This window comes from Suncus etruscus, chromosome 7, assembly GCF_024139225.1.
Source record: "Suncus etruscus isolate mSunEtr1 chromosome 7, mSunEtr1.pri.cur, whole genome shotgun sequence".
Taxonomy (NCBI): Eukaryota; Metazoa; Chordata; class Mammalia; order Eulipotyphla; family Soricidae; genus Suncus; species Suncus etruscus.
In genome coordinates this window covers 14,156,493-14,179,252 of record NC_064854.1, presented here as the reverse complement: position 1 = coordinate 14,179,252, position 22,760 = coordinate 14,156,493, and the positions used below count along the sequence as shown (strand labels likewise).

The window sequence follows — 22,760 nt, the reverse complement described above, 5'->3', positions numbered from 1 at the left end:
GTCCTGGATTGGCTGCTTGCAAGGCAAACACCACTGTGCTATCTCTCCAGGCCCGCCTGTACACGCTTAAACAATGGATATCATCTATGGAAACAACTACAATTTTCTATAACATTACTAAGGAAGACCCTACCACTGCTCTGGCATTGACTTACTTCAAAAGAGTGGTCTCTTAACACCCAGACGACTTATCAACAGCAACAACCTGCTTTCAGGGCAGGTGTCTCCCCATCTAATGGTGAAATGAAACTAGATGATGCTCCACATCAACCTGACTCAATGAAGGAAATGTGCAGAAACCAGAATCTTTACAGGAACCTGGCACCAGCAACAGCTAATGTGCGAAAAAGTTTTGCCAGGACCACAGAGAATGACTCAGGGGTTGGGCAGCGTGGTATGCTTAGAATCAAAGTCAATCTTATGCCAGAAAACTTCAGGGGTGAGGCCTCCTTGTAATTAGGCCAAGGCTTTTTTCCCGTTTTCCCCGTATTTTACTGTGCCTATGCAAACAATGGCAATTGCCACTCTCACACCATTACTACTATATTTTTTAACTCTTATCTTTAGGAAAGAAACAAAAACAGCTTACTAAACGTATATATATAAAACTGTAGTAAAATGCCTGTCTCTAATTCAGGGAAGGAGGGAGGGGGACATTGGTGGTGGGAATGTTGCACTGGTGAAGGGGGTATTTGATTTATGACTGAAACCCAACTACAATCATGTTTGTAATCATGGTGCTTAAATAAAGAATTTATATTTTAAAAAAGTTAGTTATATGTATTAACCCCTAAAACAAAACCTATTACCTCATAAAAAGAAAGTTTGATGGGAAAACTTGATCCTCGAAAAATCCCATAATCAGTTTTGGCATCCAAGGCCTAGCGGGACAGGAACTTTTTTGAGATGTTAAAATTTATCTTCTCTTTTTTAACTCTGGATTTTTACTTGAAATCTATCTATTCACCAGGTCTGCATACCACCCAGGGACATGTGAATTGTTTTGTAGAAGCTTCCATTTATAAGAGCGATAAGCTGTAATTCAACACTGGAGAGCATTTTTTTCATACCATAGAGAAAACTGTGGCTGAAAAAGTCCCCAATTTATACATCTGCTTCTTCACATTAAAATCAGAACACCTGATAACATAACATAACATTGTGTGGTCCCTCATTTCTTCATATTGCGCTGTTCATGCTCCCACTTTCCTGGAGATAATGCAAAGAAGTTTTCTAACATAATTGGACGAAAGCTAGCTGCAGCACTCCCGTTCTTTTTTTCTCACCTCTCTTTAAGCTTCTTGGCTATTGTCTCATTAAAGAAAAATTGAATAGTTTTTGAAAGATTAGTTTATAATTTTAGAAGTAAGGAAAAACATGCTTCAATTTTGGAGATGGTATTAAATAACTATTGGTATTCTTTTTCCTTCTAGCTTTGAATGTTTCTGGAGTATGTGGCAAAATTGAACCTTTGAAACCCCATCTCGTTACCCCTTCCCTCTTTGTGTTAAGGTCCTCATTTCTTAGCTTGGAGCATCTCTCCTGTGAGTCTGCATGCTTGTTCCCTATCACCATCAAGGCACAGCTCAGGGCACTCCAGTGCTCCAGTTTAGGAAGCTAAGAGGATGGGAAGGACTGTAAAAAGAGCGAGTCAGGGAGAGAAGCTGCATAGGGATATTGCAGTGTGTGAGTCATGGTGCCAAGCAGTGAGGACTGCAAATAGGTGGTGGGTGGCAGCTAGTCCTGGTGATTCAGAAACCTGGGACCCAGTTGTAAGTGGAATGTTGGAAGTTATCACCCTATTTTATTCATCCTGGGATGTGGTGTTTGTGGATGCAGGACACACCAGTTATTGCTCTACTTTAATTTCAGGCAGGAATTCTGCAAAAGCCATGAAGATCAGTTCTTTCTGTCATGTCATTTATGTATCTTTATTAAGATTTTCTGGTATTGACTTGTACACCTGTTTAAATTATGATCTTCACAGATTGTTTGTCTCATCCTGGGAAAACAAGATTACTTATATCAGTCAGTGATGGTTTTAAGGAAGTGATGGTTGTAGGGTGACATAAAAGAAAGAAAAAAACCCATCCTGAATCAGGAATATGTATCACAGTGAAGTTACATGGAAGTGACTCATGATTACCCGTGTTTGTCTATGCCCTGGGAGAATAAACCTAAAAGTATGTTTATTTACTACAAAGTATGCAGCTGCTCAGGTATTTAGGATCTAGACCTCTTGGTGGTTGTCTTCTGCTGTCATTTACTTCTGTGGGAAACTGGATTAACCAGCCTTCACCGTAAAATAATATGGCATATCAGAATTCATCCTCAACCATTATTTCTTCCTCTTTTACATGTCAAAATCCCACCTTGGTGGTAAGAACTAGATAGGTTCTTTAGCCCAATTTATCTTCACTTATGGCATGGTCCTATCTTCCAATAAATACTGCAGTCCCGACCTGCTTTCACTCTCTCTTATGTGGTAGAAAAGTCCCCAGACTTGTGTTTCATCTTCTACCAGCCTGGTTTGAATTATTTCCTACAGTGATATTGCTCCAGATGGGCTTCCCTTTTCCCATTGGGATTATAGTGTGTGGAATTATACACAGTTGGGATTTATGTGCTCAGCTCTTATCAGACTTTTTGGATTGTCCTCCTAGGAAAATAGTGCAGTGCATAATTCTGGGAGGTAAGACATGGAAAATTACATTTTTGGCAAATCTTGTAGGCATGCTGCTTCTGGTCTGGGTGGCAGAGACATAAGAGATATTTGTAATCTCCAGTACTAAACAAAGCTGACTTAGCCTATGATATGGCCAGTAGCAGGACCACAGTACTCATGTAGCCTCTTTAGTCTACTGAGGATGAATGTAATTCAAAGAACCAGAATCTGTAAAGATTGTTCACTCTTTGCTGTAATGGCTGAGACTGTGTCCACTTGTGCTCTACACAAGGAGCTGAGCAATGGGATCTTTGAGGGGAATAGGGACTAGAATTAGGCAGAGTTCTGTTACCCTCCTCACAGCCCTAAATTGTTTTAAGATCAAGGATGCTATTTCATACAGTGCCAAGACCTGGGCCCTCACAAGTAAATCTGATGAGAGACAGATGGATAACTTAATGACACTTGTGGGCATACTGAAAATATGTTAACTTTGAGTAGTCCTATGAGGATCTCTGCCAAGCTAACTGCAACTCACTGTTCTAAGGAAAAAAATGTTTCAAAAACTTTCTTAAAACAATGATGAAATTTAGACAATACAAAAACTAGGTCTGGGACTGAGAAATCTATGATATGGGCAATATCTATAGGAAAATATAGAAGCAAATGAGTAAAGAAGGAAAAGAATCAAATGACAGTGATCTGTAGCAATTGACACAAACACCAAGTGTTCTTGCTCTAGAGACCCGAACAAGGCCACATTGTCTTGACAATCAACTCTTTGATACCTAATAATGTCTTGATTAATGAAACATCAATTTCAATTTATCACAACCACTTCTCAGATTCTTACTAGAGATTTTCACTTAGCCACTTGATATACTGATTTTCTGCTCTAGCTCCAAACTTTAGTCCAAAAGAAATCAATCCATGAAATCCATCTTCAATGTGATCATGAGTCACCGGAATGCCAACATTCCGAAGACGGGTGACATACATGACCCCATCATCTCTTAGGACATCATGTTCACAAGTGAGCATATAGGTCTTGGGTAAGCGACGTAGTTGTGTATCATTGGCCAACAGCGGGGATGCCCGCACATCCAGGATCCCTGGGTACTTGTTTGCCAGTGCAGAACTGCCAAAAGTCGGCTTCTTATAAATGTGTCCTTTCTGAAAGCGCTCAGGCAGCAGGGAGCTCCAATTAACAAACTGGAAAAGATGAGCTGCATGCACAGGTATGTGCTGGTTGGTAGATATGGCTTTCTCCAGAGATCTGTCTGTAGTAATATACTCACTAGAGAACCTGAGCGTGAGCCACCGGCTCAGAACTGGACAGTTTGCTTTTTCACGGTAGGATGGTAAATCGAAATCCAGACCCTGAAGAGCAGGATAGATCAAAGCCTGGACCTTGACTTTGACCTTGACATCTTGATCTTGTGTGAGCTGAAAACAATTTATAGTGATTGTTCAAAAGGTGTTTTCATTCAAAAATGTTTTTAAATTAAAAAATAAGCCAGACATTCTAAGAGGACAGATTTTTAGACACAAAGAAATAAGAGCTTTCTTAGAGAATTTGGTAGTTTTTGATACTCTGTCTAAATCTTCCTAAATCTATCTCATAGTGACTCCCCAAGCTTTTATAGTTCCACTGACTTGTTTCTCTGAACTGATGGGTATTGGAGGTTGGAGTTACCTAGGTTCTTCTTAAATCTTGCAAAAATTTCTTGCCCTAGAAAGTTTTTTGTATCTTATTAGTTCTTTGGTGACTCCCATAATACTCTGTCTTACCAGTGTTTCAGATTAGGAGCCAGATTTCCTAATCATGTCACTGGAGACATAAACACTAGTAAAGGGCTCTTGAATTAGCAAATGGTTTTCTGATTCATCCTTTGCCGTACTCCCTATCTGAAGGATATTTTTGTGTCATAAGTTTCCAAACTATGTAGAACAGAGACAGAGAAGGTAGCTTTCCTTGCACTGTAAGGATGAGGTTTTGTATCATACTCAGCCCAAATTTACATATGTTTAATGCAAATAAAAATGAGACAATCAAAAAATAAACAATGACAGTGTTTCTTTTATCTGCATATTAGATTTAAATGTAGTCTTTATAAGACTTTATATAGAAGACTTTAAATAGAAAATTGTCACTTAAATATTTTTTCTCTTGAAACATGCGTTTTTGAGCCAAAAGTACCTGATTTATTTCTTAGGTCAGATTACTAGTATTCAATTTTATTTTTGTTTGCTTTTTTTGGAGGGTGGTCACACCAGCTACTCCATGCTATACTTATGGAGCAAGTTGTGCTAAAGACAATCCTGATGTTGTCTATAAAAGTACTCCAGCCCTGAATGATAGCCTGGGTTATAATAGCAAAACTGTTTTTACCTGCAATTCATCAAGCTACGTAGAGTTATGAATACTTTAGTCAGGTATGAGCTAATGAGTATGCAGTTTTAGCTATCATCCACAGGAAAATTCTATAACTGATATCTGAAAACAGTCATCCCTGTAGGAGGAACTTATTTATAAAAGTGGCCTCTCTATTTTGATGACAAAGTTCCACCATTCATCTGTCCTCTCCAATGAAGAAAACTTCTAGCACTTCAGATTTTAGGAGTAATAACTGTTTCACACTGGATCTCTCAGTGATAGTGACAGGATTTCAAACATATATCCCCAATACAAGGAAGCCCAAAAGACCTAAGCCAATATTGTTAAATAATCTTAAGTTAATTCTGAAAGAAAGCTCTTTATAAAAAAGAAGATAGGAAGAAAAGAACTAAATCTATATATGTTTTCTGATATTAATCTCTGTGTCTCTCTAAAGCAAATAACACCTGTATACTTAATAGTATTTTCCCACTGGTATTTTGTCTAAATAATGACCATTAACTGAAGAATATTTTAAGGAGTGAACAATGTCTCGGTGCCCTACCTGCTGAACCACTGCAGCCGCTAAGGTCCCTCCGGAACTGTCTCCAGATACTCCAATTCTTTTAGGGTCCACACCATATTCCTGAAGAACAGCTTGACGCAAGAACCACTTTAGTGTGTTATAAACATCGTCAACATGAGCTGGAAAGTGATGTTTTGGAGCTAGTCGGTAGCTGTGGACAGAATGACAATGTTCTTCATGCCAATTGCTTCTTTGAATGACTATGGGGCACCATTTACATTGACAATGCTTTATGAGCTGTAGACACAGATCTTTGGGCACTACAGAAGAGAATTAGGGCTATTCAATGTATCAACTACCTGTGTCTCCAGCTCACTGCCTTTCTCCCTCTGATCCTCTGAGAGTTTGATGGCCTACAGGTTCAAAGTGTTGCATTTTAGTTCTAAGGTTTGCAGTTCTCCGTGTGTCATACTTGAAAGATGTCAGGGCATTTTGTCTCTTTCTGACTATATGCCTCTTGGTATCTGGACAACAGAATAACACTTTCCTTTTCAATTTTAAACTTGTGTATAGAAGCACATACTTTCTGATGCTAGAAACAAAAGTCAACTTTACTTTAAAATACCTGATATTTTGGGCTGTCAAGTCCAGAGACAGTCTATATTTGTCTCTACATCTTATGTCTTCTTATTATCTGGGTATAAAGTTTTAACAAATGCTGATTTTATGCAAGGAAAGGCTTGAATGTAAGCATTGAATTAGATGAAAGAATAAAAAGGGGAATAATTTCTCATAAATAAACTTCCCCCAGATTTGACATTTCTATAATTTTAGTGTATTAGTTACCTATAGACATTTTGTTCCAGCATAGTCAAATGATTTGGTATCAGAGGGTCAAGAATAAGCTCATTTATAGTTTTATTAATTTATATTTGGTTCACTTCTTTTGTTGATTATTGATCTAGAATTTTTGAGGTAGCTTATATACATTTTCTCATGTTAGTGAGTAATTACTTTGAATAAAGGTTTATATCCTGAAATATATTGTACTAAAGATGTAATCATGATTTATCATGTGATCCTCAAAAAACTATATGTTAGAGAAATTTTTCTATGACATCAGATTGTATATGAGAAAAGTAAATGAGAAAGCATACAATGGTCACATAGCAACTTCCTTAACTAGCACTACGTTGGGACAGTGAAACTGGTTCAGAGAATTGACCCACTTGTGTGCTCTATGGTACAAAGGGGATAAAATCCATATTGGTGAGAAACATCCCACAATATTTTTTCTAGCCCTCCACACCCACCCCTCACTCCATGGGCAGCTCTTGACTCTAACTAGCTGGGCTCACAGCAAACCCAAGTTCACTACTCTCACTCCCTAGATGCAGGCCATATATGCAGGAATAATAGTAGCAATCGCAGACATTCAATTACCAGGCCCAGAGTCTGTAATTTTCTTACTTGGTGGAAATGACCACAGCATCCAGTCTGTTTGCTGTCACTCTCGACAAATGGTCATGGCCATAAAATGCTGGAATGAAATAAACAGAAGTCAGTGGGTGAGTGAATGAATCTCCTACAACAAAGAAGGAGTGTCTCTGGAAACAGAAATTAAGTAGCTTCCAGTATAGCCTACTTATCCTTGGTGTCCTTTCACACTTTCCACAGTGGCTTATGACACAATTCTGACCAGTTTCATTCTCAAAATTAGCCTTGTTTCCCTTCACTTAGCAGGTGTGAGATGCTTGAAAAACAGGCATGAACTGAACATGAAGCAATGGGAGATTAAATCATTGGATACAAGAGTAAGGGCAGGCCCAGAAATGAAAGCAACAGTATGCTAGGTTAGAGGAGTGAGCTAGGCTGACTGTCCAGCTCATGTCTCATGCAGGAGAGAAGGATTCTGTTTTCTGACCCTGGCTGGTGTCAGTATGAGAACAGCACAGTCTGCTGCAGAGATAATGTTAGGTCTCCATGACCACAAAAGACACAAGACTTTTAGTGACATATATGGATGTGAGAATGCCTAAAAGGACACAGCAGAAGTAAAGGCAAGAAGAGGGCAGAACATGCACTACAGCTGGCACATGCTTGGACACGCAGTGTCTGATTCATTTACCCTGTACAGTTAAAAATACCTTTAAGTTTAGATGAAGGCACATGTGCTGTTTTTCTCTCCCACATGGAAACAAAGCACCAGATTAGTACACTTTGTTTGAGGATGCTGTTAGCTGTTTTGTCAGCTGTAGCAAATATGCCCAAGCTTGGAGAAAAGATCTTTGAAGGAAACACTGTGCATTTCTCTATGTGTATATGTGTATATCTGGTGCTGGTTAAGCTGATTCACAGACAGTCTTTATTCTAGAAACATGACCTCACTGCATTGAGAGATGGGATCATGTGATCAACTTGCAGTTGATGGTGAGATGGCTCTTTTGCCCTCTGAAGACAAGACATAAGTTTATCCTCCATTTGAGGACAAGCCCCAGGACCTTTACAGGTGACCCAGAGCTATATATACCTCTGCCAAGAAATGATAGCCAACTTACTGCAGACAAAAATAATCTATAGATACTAAATGCACAAGTAAAGAGTTTTCAACCCCACACAATCAAGAATGAAACACCACTGACCAAGGTAATAAAAGCAAAGACAAACAAATGGGACTATATTAAAATAAGAAGCTTCTTCACCTCAAAGGAAATGGTGACTAGGATACAAAGTCTCTCCGTGAAATGTGAATAACTATTCACCCAAAACCTATCTGGTAAGGTGTTAATATCTAAGATATACAAGGCAGCTTGTAAGATATACAAGGTAGAGCCGAGCAAGAAAAAAATCTAACCCATCCCAAAGTGGGGAGAAGTGAACATACATTTCCTCCAAGAAGAAAGGTACATAAAAATGCTCCATTGAGCAGTGGCTCAAATGGTAAGGTGTTTGCCTTGCGTGCACACTAGTCTAGGACAGACACAGTTCAATCCCCCAGTGTTCCACATGATTCCCCAAGCCAGGAGCAATTTCTGAGCGTATGGCCAGGAGTAACCCTTGAGCGTCACTGGGTATGCACCCCTTAAAAAAAAGTTCCAAATCAATAATAATCAGGGTTATGAAAATCAAAACATCAATGAGTTATCATCTCACAACATGAAGACTGATGCACATCGCAAAGAGCAAGAACAGCCAGTGTGGATGTTGAGAGAAAGGGATTCTTATTTAAGGCTGGTGAGACTATAGACCAGTCCAGTCTTTATGGAAAACAATATAAATAATCCTAAAAACATTAGAAATAGTGCTCCCATATGAGATCTCAGCAATACAACTCTTAGAGATATACCCTAGGAACCCAAAATCACCATACAGAAAAGCCCTCTAAATACCAATTTTCTTTGAAGCACTATTTACAGTAGTTGGAATCTGGAAACAGCCTAGATCTATAGAAAGGAAGAGTGATTAAAGAAACTTTGGTACATATGCAGAATGGACTATTTTGCAGCTGTTAGGAAAAATGAAGTCATGACATTCGCTTACACATGGATATATATGGAGATTATTATGCTGAGTGAAAGAAGTCAAATAGAGAATAATAGAATAATAATAGTAGTAATAATAATAGAATAATCTCACTCATTTGTGGGATGAAAAAAACAAATAAAGAATAGTATGGTAATAATATCCAGAAAACGCTGGGTGAAGACTGGTGAGCTTCCAGGTTTCCAGCTCACTAAGGAACTCTTTCTCCTTCTGGGAGCTGGGAGCTTTTGAAAGCATGGGTAATGGTAGGCCTCCATGCCAAAGGCCTTTGTACCAAGCTTAGGGGTGCTGCAGGGTTTGGACCACCCCAGAAGTCTTCCATCTCCTTTTCCCCTAACTTCAGGGCTATCAATGGGCGCACACCCAGGGGGTCATTGAGGTGGGTGCTGGGAAATAGTTTAAAGGGGACCCCAGATTTTCCCAACCCCCACACAGCACAAGAGGGGATGGCTCCTGGAAGTTGCAGGCAACTTTCCTTCACACCAGTTTCCATTCTGAAACTGAGTGGGGGCTGGTGCCCCCATGTGTAATGTATAAATAATTAGGATATCATTGGGTTTAATCTGTTTCTCATATACAGAATGTCTATGCTGTATACTTTCCTTCCCCTCTTGGCTCACTACCCAGATGATTATTTTTAGTCCTTTACTTACTCACCCCCACCGCCTATTATGCCACATTTAACCATGTTTACCCTCAGTTCTTGGCTCCTCACGAAGCACATCATTATCTCCAGTCAAGCCAGCTGCCAACCAGCTCCCAAGTAAAAGAATAGACTCTCAGCCTGTTAATAAACCAATAGTCTGTTCCTATTTATCTACTCTCAGCAGCCTCCTGTCCTCCACCTTCCTTCACTCTGTAACTGTGTTTGCTACCATACTAGGTTTATGAGAAGTCCCCACTCAAAGACATTTCTTGATATGGGTCTACTCATAGTCATTTTGCAGATTCCAGAAGGCCAAATCACAGACAAAGTGGTGTCTTGAATTCAACACCTCCTCCCGACTATTTCTAATTTCTATTTCTATTTCTATTCTATTTTATTAGAAATAAAAGGGACATGTATATCTCCTTCGAATATCTTAGATGTATTCCCTTAATGACTATAACTCTTATATCCTCTTATAAAGTGACAATTTTGCCCACTGTTTTTTTTTTTTTGTTGTTGTTGTTGTTTTTTCTTTGTGACCTGTTCAATATGTAATTCTGGTAGAAGAGTCTTTTACTTTAGAATTCATGTTAGAACCAAGTTAAGGGGATTGTTGGACTTGTTCCCTTGACTCCCCGGGGCACCAATAATACCTTGTGGCATTGTTCCTCTTTTGCATAGGCACAATAAATTGGAAAAATATTACATATGCAAACAAGTTATTACCTAATAGAGATAGGAACACATATTTTGTAATGCAGTTTGACCTTATACCCTGAACATTGGCATAATGACTTGGCTCAGGCCTCAGAAGAATTGGCATTGCCCGTACACCCCTGAATCATTGACCATCTATGGAAACAACCACAATTGTCTATAACACCACTAGGAAGAAAACCTCTACCAGGGAAGACCCTACTGCTACCCTGGCATTGACTTACTCCAAAGAGCATTCTCTTAACATCCATATGACTCAGCAACAGCAACAACCTGCTTGCAGGGCAGGACGCTCCACATCTAATGGTAAGGTGAAACTAGAGGATACTCTACATCATCTTGGCTTTGATGAAGGAAATGCACAGAACCAAAATCTTTAACTATAGAAACCTGACACCAAAAACAGCTAATGTGTGAAAAAATTACACACGGACTACAGAGAATGACTTGGGAGTTGGAGAACCTACTATGCCTGGAACCCAGAGTCAGTCTTATGCCAGAAAATTTCAGGGATAAGGTCTCCTTGTATTTAAGCAAAGGCTTTTTTTTTCTTTCCATTTTCCCCATATTTTACTGGGCCTATGCAAACTACAACAATCACCAATCTCACATCATTGTTACTCTATTTTTAAACTCTTATTCTTTTTTTTTAAAAGAGAGAGAGCTTACTAAACTTTCTTCTGGTGCTTTAATAATTTATTGTGATTCAATAATTTTCCAAAATATACTTGCTACTGATTTTTTTCTTTCCTTTCTCTTCCATCTCTTTAGTTTTTCTTTCAATTTTCTATGTTTTTAAATCATGTTGCTTTTGGTCTTCCTAAAACAAATATATTATGATCATTTATGTCAATTATGTAATGCATTTTCTTTAAATAAATTAAAAATAAAAAATAATATCCAGAGAGAAAAGAGATGAAGGTCAGGGAACCAGTTCATGGTAGGAAGCTAGCCACCGAGAGCAGGCAGTTAGGGTAGAGAAGGGTCCACTATAACAATGATAGTTGTCACTCTAGACAAGAACTGCATAAAGAGATATGCATGATAACCCTTCATTAGCAATATTTCAAACCACTGTGTTAAAAGAGAGAGAGAATGAGAGCGAAAAGTAAAGTGCCTTCACCAGAAGCATGTGGAGGTGGGGGCACTGGTGATGGGAAAATGCACTGGTGTATATTCTATGACAGAAACCCCATCATGAACAACTTTATAACCACGGTGCTAAAATAATTATTTAAAAAGACAGAAACTTCAGAGTATCTAGAGTGAATGTATAAAGTGCATCTCGATCTGGACATATAAAAGTATATTAAATATACAAATAAACATTAAAGTAGTTACTTTAAGTATAAAATGTTAAAAGCACTCTAGTTCAAGTCTATGTTTTGTTCCCATATCCTTATTTAGCTTTTTTTTTTTTTGGTTTTTGGGCCACACCCGGCGTTGCTCAGGGGTTACTCCTGGCTGTCTGCTCAGAAATAGCTCCTGGCAGGCACGGGGGACCATATGGGACACCGGGATTTGAACCAACCACCTTTGGTTCTGGATCGCCTGCTTGCAAGGCAAATACAGCTGTGCTATCTCTCTGGGCCCCTTATTTAGCTTTCTCTTGCCTCTGGATTTATTTAAAATCTGGAGTCACGGGGCCGGGCAGTGGCGCTAAAGGTAAGGTGCGCCTGCCTTGCCTGCGCTAGCCTTGGACGGACCGCGGTTCGATCCCCCGGTGTCCCATATGGTCCCCCAAGCCAGGAGCAACTTCTGAGCGCATAGCCAGGAGTAATCCCTGAGCGTTACAGGGTGTGGCCCAAAAACAAAAAACAAAACAAAACAAAACAAAATAATCTGGAGTCACCAGCCCCTTTCCTAATTTCTCCTCCACTGTCTACTCACTTCCTTTTAATTTTTATTGGAACTGCAATTAATAGCATCAATAATGAATGTCTATCTTCAAAACATTATTTCTCTTCTGAAACTAGCTATAGTTTTTCATTATTTTTGCCTTGTAGGATAATGGTAATAATCCTCTAAACTAATATAACTCCAAGTAAATCACTTTTGGATGGCTAAACTTGTATACCTGGGATAATTTTTAAATTAATTTATTTTTTAAAAAGCATTACATAGTTGACATAACTGATAATCATACGTTTTTAGAAAGTCTAAAAGAACATGTTTTTTTTTAAAAAATAGAAAATTGAAAGAAAAACTAAAGAGATGGAAGAGAAAGAAAAGAATACTTTTTAAAACTATTGACTCACAATGAATTAATGAAGCACCAGTAGAAAGTTTAGTAAACTCTTTTTTTTTTTTAAAGAATAAGAGTTAAAAAAAATACAGCAATAGCAGTGTGAGAGTGGTAATTGTTGTTTGGATGGGCCCAGCAAAATATGGGTAAAATGGGGGAAAAAGCCTTGTTCTAAATACAATGAGACCGTATCTCTGAAGTTCTCTGACATAATACCGACTCTGGGCTCCAGGCCCAGAGGTTGTTCAACCTCTGATTCATTTTCTGTGGTCACGGCAAATTTTTTCCCCCACACATTAGCTGTTGTTATCCTGTTTCTGTCGTTGAAGATTCTGGTTTCTGTGCCAGAAAGATTTTGGTTTCTGTGTGGTTTTTGTGTTTCCTCGATGTCAGGAAGTGGAGCGTCCTCCAGTTTCACCTCACTATCAGATGCGGAGCTTCCTGCCCTGCAAGCAAGTTGCTGCTGTCTCTAAGTCATCTGGGTGTCAAGTGAACACTCCTTGGAGTAAAGTCAATGCCAGGGTAGCGGCAGGGTCTCCTCTGGTAGAGGTTTGCCTCCTGGTGATGTAGACATTGTGGTTGTTTCCATAGATGGTTCAGGGGTGTATGGGCAATGTCCATTATTCGGAGGCCTAAGCCAAGTCATTATGCCAGTGTTCAGGGTATAGGCCTAACTGCATTACAAAATTTGTGTTACTATCTCTATTAGATAATAAATTGTTTGCATGTGTAGTATTTTCCCATTTTAATGCACCTATGCAAAAGAGAAACAATGCCACAATGTTTTATTGGTGCCTCTGGGGTCCGAGGGAACAAGTCCAATAATATGGGATAATTTTTAACAAATATATTATAGTGGTAAATTAGAAACAACAACTCAATAAATTGCATGTTAAAATATTTAATATAGATACATACCAGCACTTCCCAAACAAAAACCACCACCATGAATAAAAAATATGCCTCTTCTTAGTGTCTTGGTCTTCCTCTTTGGCACATAGACACGCACAGAGATGTTGTGGAAAGTGGTGTCCACCACAGTAACATTTTCATCAGAAGTGGGTGGGGTCTCCAGAAAGCTCAGAATGAATGAGCCACTGGTCATGAAGTGGCTGATTCCCAATAGCTCAACCAATCGCATCTAAGTAGAGAGACAAGAGTAGAACCAGCCATGAGCATTAGGGCAATTGTACACAGGCATAGGTTAGAGACATCCCAATAGCCTGAATCCTCAGAAGGCCCCACAGCCCAGGGTTTAGCACAGCAGGTGCTCTACAGGATTATAGGTTATGACCACTTGGCAAACTCTTCCTTCTTTAAGTGCAAAGTAAAACCAAGTTGTCTGGTGTAAATAAGCGTAAACTAGAGTAAGAGAATAAGACAAATTATCAGATTTGATGTATCAATTTTGGGCTCAAGGGCACAGACAGAGAAGGCCATGGTGGTCACCTGACATACCGCAGCTGCTGTAGAAGATGAGGGAGTAATCTCCAGCAGCAAGTGAATCTGAGAGTAATCCTGAAGAACTGACCAGGGAACTGCCCAAAGATGGAAGGAAAAGAAATAATCTTTTTCTTAAACTATCTTTTATAGGACCAAGACAGTCTTGAAACGTCCTTTGTGCAGCTACAAACTCCACAGCCTGCACAAACTGAACTGTTTAGCAGAGGCTGTGCCCCAGAGATTTCTCCCTGTAAACTCCTGAGCCATACACTAACAGAGATATGAGATAATGATCCAATTTCTATCTCCATTAATATACATGAGTAGATATGTTTCAGAGGTTTTCTTCACAGGTGTGCTGCCTCATGCACTGTGTGTATTGATTTCTGTTGGGACTTCCCTGTTCCTGAAGTACCTAGCAAATGGGACTCCATAGAATAACTGCTTGGGGATTCTCCTTGAATAAAATGTATTGAACACATAATTTTAGAGAAGGAGAAGTATAGCACCAAGAAGGGTGCCATTTTCCTATGATCAGGTATTATTCTCAGGCTTAATTCTAGGCCTTGCTTTTAGGATCTAAGTTTAGAAACAAGTCTAATTTAGATTTAATTCCTTGTCCTGCTTCTGTAATTTAGCTTTACTATATGCAGGGTCATAGTGTGTGAAACTGGAACTCGACCTGAGATTATAGTTACCAATCTGCAACCTGACTTTGTGAGAACAAAGTGTATACCAGAAAAAACCCACAAGGTCCAGGTGGCCTCAGAAGAACTTAGGAACTGAACAATGTACCTTGGTTCTGTAAAAATAAGATTAAATTTTGCTAAACTTACAGCCAAACTTAAGCATTTATCTGATAAGGATACTACAAATGCATAATTTTAAAGTCTAATTATGACTATGTAGAAACCCCCTAGACTCCCCATAAAAATGACTTAAAAGCTTTTGTCAGGGTCACCATACTCCCAAGGATGCTTGACCCCAGAATGCTGGAATAAACTCCTATGCCTTTTCACATAATTCTTCATCTCCGTGTAATATTTTTGGCATGGTTTCTGAGTCTGGAGCTAACGCCTCCACACTCTCAGAGTTCAGGTGAAGGGTATTACCTATCAATATTACAAGCCACTTTTATTACTTTTAAGACATTCTTACTCACCAATGTTTATATTTAGCTTCTACCTGGTGTTTCCTGTTTTCCTGGCTAACCTTTACCTATGTCCCTGATCCTGTCACCCTGCATATATACCATTTTCTCTTGTCCTATATAGGCATTGTTATATTGAAATACTATTTTTTACTGATTTTCAGACTCAATGTCTGGAGAGGTAGTAGTTGATTTATCCTCATCTGATAGATTGAAGGTTGAGATAGACAGAGGAGATGGAGGTCTCTCGAGTTTGGTGCCAGTAGTGCATGGTAAATTACCAGTTCTGGGAAAGTTTTTAGACAGAGATCATTTCTCCACTGGGAAGCCACTTGGGACCTATTCTTTCTGTCATCAGCTGAGGGGTTCTCGCTGGTCAATTGGGTCATTACATTTGACTTATCAAGAGGGACTCCCAAAGGTAGAAGGGCTACATTCGGTTAACTCCATAAAGAGAAGCTAGTGGGATAACTAATTTTCCAGGTTTATGGTGAATTAGATTCCTAACTTTACCTGTCTTGTTAAAATGGGACTGAAACAGGAATACACCCAGCCTTCTCAACTTCTCTCATGCTGGACTGAATGTACTGAGACCTTTATTAACTCGGTCCTGCATTTTTTTAAGCACAACTGGAAATCCCATGAGCAGCTTAGCCCTGTATAAAAATGATCTGTGAAGCTAATCTTTGGTTCCCAGACAAAGAAACCTGTGTGACCAAACTTTGGAAAAGGAAGATGTTTGCAGGGCATTTAAGGGGGGATCTCAGATTGCCCTTCAATTTTGGGTGACATTGCGCTCGCTTCAGCAGCACATATACTAAAATTGAAATGATATAAAAAAGATTAGCATGGCCCCTATGTAAGGATGACACGCAATTTTGGGTGACATGGGCAATTATTGACTCCATTATCTATTAGGTTTTGGAATACACCACTGAAGAGGAGGATACCAGATGTGAAATGGGAGGAAAAGAGATGAGTAAAGGACCCACCAATAGGATTAAAGATGAAACAGATAAAGTTCCTCCTGTTGAAACCTTTAAGAGGAATAAGAAAAAAATAGACAAACTAAGAATATTAGCCCCTCAGATCATCTGGTGCCCATGATAAAGGAGAGGTGGCTTCCCAGTGGAGAAACGATCTCTGTCTAAAAACTTTCCCAGAACTGGTAATTTACCATGCACTACTGGCACCAAACTCGAGAGAACTCCATCTTCTCTATCTATCTCAACCTTCAATCTATCAGATGAGGATAAATCAACTACTACCTCTCCAGACATTGAGTCTGAAAATCAGTAAAAAGAAAAAAAATAAATAAAAATAAAGCTGGCTTAGTGACTGCCTGAGATGTGTGCAATATACAGTTCTAACTAAACCTTGTAGTTAAAACCATTAACCATCCTTGAGTAGATTCCATCTAGATCTCATGAGCTTCATATTCATCTTTTTCCCATCCATCTGAAGGAAAATCAGCTTCCATTTTATGAAAATCAAAGGCTGGAGAAAAATCATCCAAGGAAACAACACCCTTAAAAAAAAGTTGGGGTGGCCATATTAATATCAGAAGACACAAAATTTAGACTCAGAAAAGATGTAAGGGACAAAAATGAGCATGTCATACTAATCAGGGAAAACATGCAACAGGAAGAAAACACACTACTAAACATATGGACACCCAATGAGAGACCAGCAAATTAGCTAATACGATTATTGACCAATTTGAAAAAGGACATCAATAATAACCCAATAATTGAGGGAGACCTCAACACAGCCCTGTCAACACTTGATAGGTCAACAAGACTGAAACCCAACAAAAATATACTATCTCTGAAATAAAAAAATGGAAGTAAAAGGCCTAATAGATATATGTAGCACATTCCATTTCCAGAAACCTGGATACACATTCTTCTCCAATGTACCTGGGTAATTCTCCAGGATAGAACACATCCTGACACATAAAACATACTTCCATTGTCACTACCTGCAAAAGGAAGCACACACCAGACGTGGTTTTTGGCTTTCCTGGTGCAGTGCCTAATTTTTCCTCCCAAGAAATATCTGCCAGAAGGCCAGTTGGAGAAGTCATTGACCCTTTTGTGGATTACTGGCTATATTTATATTATATATAAATTATATATGTCTTTACTTTTATTTATTTGATTTTTGTCTCCTTTTCTACTACATCAATTCAGCCTTACCTATCCTGCAGACAAAGAAAATTCAGTACCAAGAAAGCCCGCCAAAAGCTCCCCGCTGGCTAGTCTATTTGTGACTCTTACTTCTAGTATAATCTGGCTCCAGCAGCTTGTTTTTTCTGAGTCTAGCTCTATTATGGTAAACAATTATTTCCTTTCCCCCCAAAATCTACATAAACATCATAAAACTACATAAACATCATAAATATCTCTGTCTCTCTCCTCCTGGTTTCTTGAAAAACCTGCTTTTACTAAACCAAAAACATCTCTAGCTCTTTTTTCACAGCCCTCTAGCAGGGCTCTTCCTCACCTACATTGAATAGTTATTTGATATGTAAATTCTAGGGCCTAGTCTCATTGGGAAGATCCTCTGCAGGATTAACATCATTAAAATGGCAATACTTCTCAAAGCATTGTACAGATTTAATGAGATTCCTTTATAGATACCCATGACATTCTTCAAAGAAGTGGATCAAGCACTTCTGAAATTCATTTGGAACAATAAACACCCTCGAATAGCTAAAGTACTCCTTGGGAAAAGAAAAATGGGAGGCATTACTTTCCCCAACTTTAAACTGAGCAATAGTTATCAAAACAGCATGTTATTGGAAAAAAGAGAGACCCTCAGATCGGTGGAATAGGCTTGAGTACTCAGAGAATGTACCCCATACATACAATCATCTACATTTTTTTTATAAAGAAGCAAGAAATCCTAAATGGAGCAAGGAAAGCCTCTTCAACAGATGGTGTTGGCACAACTGGTTAGCCACTTGCAAAATGTGAACTCAGACCCCCAGTTATCACCCTGTATGAAGGTAAAATCCAAATGGATTAAAGACCTTGATATCAAACCTGAAACCATAAGGTATATAGAACAACATGTAGGTGAAACACTCCATGACATTGAGACTAAAGGCATCTTCAAGAAGGAAACAGCACTTTCCAAACAAATGGAAGCAGAAATAATTAGATGGGAATATATTAAGCTGAGAAGTTTCTGCACCTCAAAGAAATAGGATCCAGGATACAAGAGTCACCCACTGAGTGGGATAAGCTATTCACCCAATATCTATCAGATCAGGGGCTAATATCCAAAATATACAAGTCACTGACAGGACTTTACAAGAAAAAAAACACCTAATCCCATCAAAAAATGGGGAGAAGAAATGAACAGACACTTTCAAAGAAGAAATACAAATGGCCAAAAGGCACATGAAAAAATGCTCCCCATCACTAATCAGGGAGAAGCATCATCAGGGAGAAGCAAATAAAAACAACTATGAGGTACCAGCTCACACCACAGAAATTAGGGCATATCACAAAGAATAAGAACAGTGTTGGTGGGGATGTGGAGAGAAAGGGACTCTTTTTCACTGCTGGTGGAAATGCCATCTAGTCCAACCTTTATGGAAAGCGATATGGAGTTCCTCCAAAAACTGGAAATTGAGTTCCCATACAATCCAGCTATACCACTCCTATAAATAAACCCTAGGAACACAAAAATACAATACAAAATTCCCTTCCTCACACCTATATTCATTGCTGCACTATTTACAGTAGCCAGACTCTGGAAACAACCAAGATGCCCTTCAATAGATGATTGGATAAAGAAATCGTGGTACATATACACACTGAAATATTATGCAGCCATCAGGAGAGATGAAGTCATGAAATTTTTCTGCTGCCTTTGGATGATAATAAAAAATATAGTAGATAATAATAAATAATCTACTTTTCTTAGTAGAAATATAATGTAGGAATGTTACTAGGCATATGAGCAGCTTAATATGTTCTAGATGATATTTTTAAAATATTAAACCAATTAACTTAAATATTTTATTCAGCTGTTTTAAATGTATTATTTCAGCATATACTAATAAAATTTATAATTTTGTAAAAAATGAATACAATTTCGCCATGGTAGTTGTAAGAATGTCAATTTATTTCCAAATTTCTCGAGATATCAAACTCAAGCTCAATAAGATAAAAGGTTAAACCAGTGGCATGTGGTAATAAGTTTAGATATGTATTTTAAACAAGAAAGATAATAAATAGAAATACGTTTACTGGATAAAAGGGGAAATCAGTTAAATTGGAGTGAATACTTCATTGAAATTGTTTTGTTTGCATATATCCAGTAAAATGGAATATCTTTCTGAAAAGTGGTAAATGGATTCATATCTATTAGCAGTGTAACAAATTATCTCTTTACTAAAATAAAAGTTACTAAATTCACATACTCTAATTCCTCCTGTAAAAACCCACTAATCCCCAAATTTAAACATTGCAGGTGGGTCTTTACAGAACCCTGAATATTTGTCATATGGCTTGACTATAGCTTCAGATGCTCTGAGACAGGCCGTAAATTCTAATCTCCCAACATGTGGCTTCCACAGAGGGCTTCTGATAGACCCTGGGAAAGGTTTTGTGCCACCTTGGCTATGGCATGGAATAGCCCAAGAGCTCAAGTACATTGGTTACAGGGGTGACATCTTAAAGTAACAGTCAATGACACTCACCTGAAGAAAATGAAAGAAGTGGAGCCTCTGGGAATCTTAGGTTTCAAACAAAAGGGTGGGGCAGAAGTTCAGAAGTTGACCATCGCTGGCCCACTAGAACAATACATTTTCCTTGGAACCCTTCAGTGTGGGCAAATTGCTATATATGCCAGCCATTCTACTTGACACAGTCTGTGCTGCTAAACCTACTTCCCTACAATTTCCTGATTGTCCAACTGTCCTAGCACATTTGGGTGAATTCACAAATTCTGAGGTAGGTTCCCTGCAGATAGGACAGAATTGTAGGGCCAAGGGCCCCAGTGCTGCCATAGGGCAAAGGATCTAAGACTGGTGCTCCCATAGCCAGTGCCTCCCAGCCAAGACCTATGGCTTTTATTTTTATTTATTATTTGTTTGTTTTTACCATCAGAAGGTAGTTCAGTGCAGAGAAAGTAAAAGGAGGAAATGACTGTCCTAGATACCAAGTAATCACCCTCAGCAGAAAGGCAACTTAGGCCTTCTCTGTTCTCTCAGCAGCTCTGTCTGGCCTGGGAATCATATATTTACCATATTCCTTGATTTTTCCATGACAGCCTGTTTAGAAATGTGTCTGTTAAGTAGCCTAGTTCTGGGTGAGTATCAGAACAGAATAGTTTATCATTCAACCTTTCTGCTGAGCCCAGGACTTGCAAGAAGACTTTCCACTTTCTTGACAGCACACTGTCTTTTAATAATGGAAATCAAAACTCCTGCCACTACTTTCATAGTATTTATGCACGTATGCTTTAAGGAAGTTAAAAATATGGTTTTGAAATCAGTTGCCAAACCTTAAGAATGAATTTTTCAGGGACAGAGCAATAGCACAGCTGGTGATGCATTTGCCTTCCAAACCACCAATCTGGGTTCAATCTCTGCCATTTAATATGGTCCCATAAGCTTGCCAGGAGTTATTTATGAGGACAGAGCATGAAGAAACCCTGAGCACTATCAGGCATGGCCCACAAAACAAACAAAAAAGTAAACTTTTCAAGAAAGCAGAAAAGACAATTTTACTAAAACATTAAATTTCTATGTGTTACAAATTATAAAATTCTCTACTTACCAAATTTGATAAAGTCTTAAAACCTACATCCAAGCATATTAATTCCCAAGGCTGTTCGTTCATTGGTAGAGGTGTGTACAGGTACCATGCACCAAGGACCCCCACAAACAGGAACAAAAGCACTTTTCTGCTCATGATAATTCCTGTCTTCCTTAGAGACACAGCAGATGCACTTGTGCGGAAGCAACAATCTGATCTTTCACTCAGCTACATTGGCCAATTTTTATATGTTGCCTAACTTTCAGATTGTAAAGCCCAGTCTGTCATCTCATTGTCTGTGATTCCGGAAATGATTACACTTAAAGAAATACAAAAGAGTAACTAACTCTACACAGCAAAACTTCCTGGCACAACTGCCCTTTTCACTGAATGTGTTAGATTGGTAGGTTGTCAATAAATATAAATTTGTCACACAATTACTTGGGCAGAATACTCATGAGGAATTATGTATGTCAATATAGTGAACGTGGTGTATGTTTCAAATAACAAACCTCAAAGTGAAAAACCTGACAGCTTAAAATAGATGGGAAAGTATTCATGAGCCACTGGATGTGATTATTCATTTTTATGCCAATTTCACTGTCTTGCACCAATGACATTCTCCAATAAATCATGCTAATCTTAAGAGAACAGCATACCAATCATGACAAACACAGAACCAAAGAATTTGTAACAAGGTGGCACAATCAACATGGCTGACCATAGAAGCCATCCAAGGATCTCCAGAGGCAATTTCCAATAAAGCGTTTCATTTACAGTTATTAAGGGTCCAGGTCCACCTGTTCCGGCGCAAATTGTAATGTATCTTCGCTGTTAACTTTGCTGGGTATTTGTGAATCCAAGAACAGTCCCCAGAATGAGAAATTACTTCCCATCCCCTTGTCCCCTTTCGGGGGAAGACCTTGTTAAAATTTATCCGCAGCAAATAATAATCCACACAGACAAGAAGGATAGGGTGTAAAAGATTGGGCAAGGAGAGCCAGAGAATCCTCTTGCAGCCAGCAGCTTTCACAGAAGGCCCCTCTCCCCTGTCCATCAAGCTATTTATTGCCAACTCCACAGCGCCCCCACCTGGAAGGGCTAGGTGGGGCAATAGTCACAGAACAATCCTAAGGAAACACTTTTATATACAACAATTCTAAGAATCATCTTATGGAAACTTTTTCATATACTACACAGTTACTATTTAAAACGAATAGGCTAGATGATAGGAAAATTCATTGCTTTTGGATGGTTGTGGTCTATAGTTCAAATGAAAATTGATACTCAAATATTTCCCTCGCCTGTGTTGTCTCCATTAGTCATAGTTTGTGGAATCTCTGTGGTTGCTAATATTGTTGTCGTGTGGATAGGTATTGGCTGGTATTTAGGAAGGAAAAAGTGTGGAAAAAGTGAGGCTAAGACCAGCCTGGAAAATAAGGAGATCTATCCAATGAAACTCCAGGCCAAAGTGCAGGCTGATGAATCTAGCACCACCATAAAAAATATAGGCATTTTTCCCAACAAAAAATCTACTCGGAAACATAATTTAGAAACTCAGGACCCAAATAAAAATATTAACACTGATGACCAACCCCCGGTGCTAAGTCCATAAGTGAGTCCGGATTCTGTACACTGAATGGAATCACATAATAGTGCTGGCTCAGATGA

General features: G+C 38.8%; 1 protein-coding gene and 1 non-coding gene across 2 annotated transcripts; one reads left to right on the top strand and one right to left on the bottom strand.

The window, feature by feature from the left end:
• Positions 1–3,517: 3,517 nt before the first annotated feature.
• On the bottom strand, positions 3,518–21,245 carry LOC126013251 (arylacetamide deacetylase-like). Its single transcript, XM_049776271.1, has 5 exons — positions 21,111–21,245; positions 13,641–13,863; positions 7,039–7,108; positions 5,608–5,779; positions 3,518–4,111 (listed from the first exon to the last, which is right to left on the bottom strand). The coding sequence occupies exons 1-5, from the start codon at positions 21,243–21,245 to the stop codon at positions 3,518–3,520; spliced, it is 1,194 nt and encodes a 397-aa protein (XP_049632228.1).
• On the top strand, positions 16,109–16,215 carry LOC126015355 (U6 spliceosomal RNA). Its single transcript, XR_007498226.1, has one exon. It is a non-coding gene; the product is annotated as a U6 spliceosomal RNA (small nuclear RNA).
• Positions 21,246–22,760: the final 1,515 nt, after the last annotated feature.

Excerpts from the sequence above, each read along its gene's own strand:
- LOC126013251 (XM_049776271.1), bottom strand. The coding sequence starts at position 21,245 with ATGAGCAGAAAAGTGCTTTTGTTCCTGTTTGTGGGGGTCCTTGGTGCA. Across the intron at positions 7,109-13,640 it reads TTTTTGTTTGGGAAGTGCTG|CATTTTATGGCCATGACCAT; the intron begins GTATGTATCTAT and ends ATTTCATTCCAG. Across the intron at positions 4,112-5,607 it reads CGGCTGCAGTGGTTCAGCAG|CTCACACAAGATCAAGATGT; the intron begins GTAGGGCACCGA and ends AATTGTTTTCAG.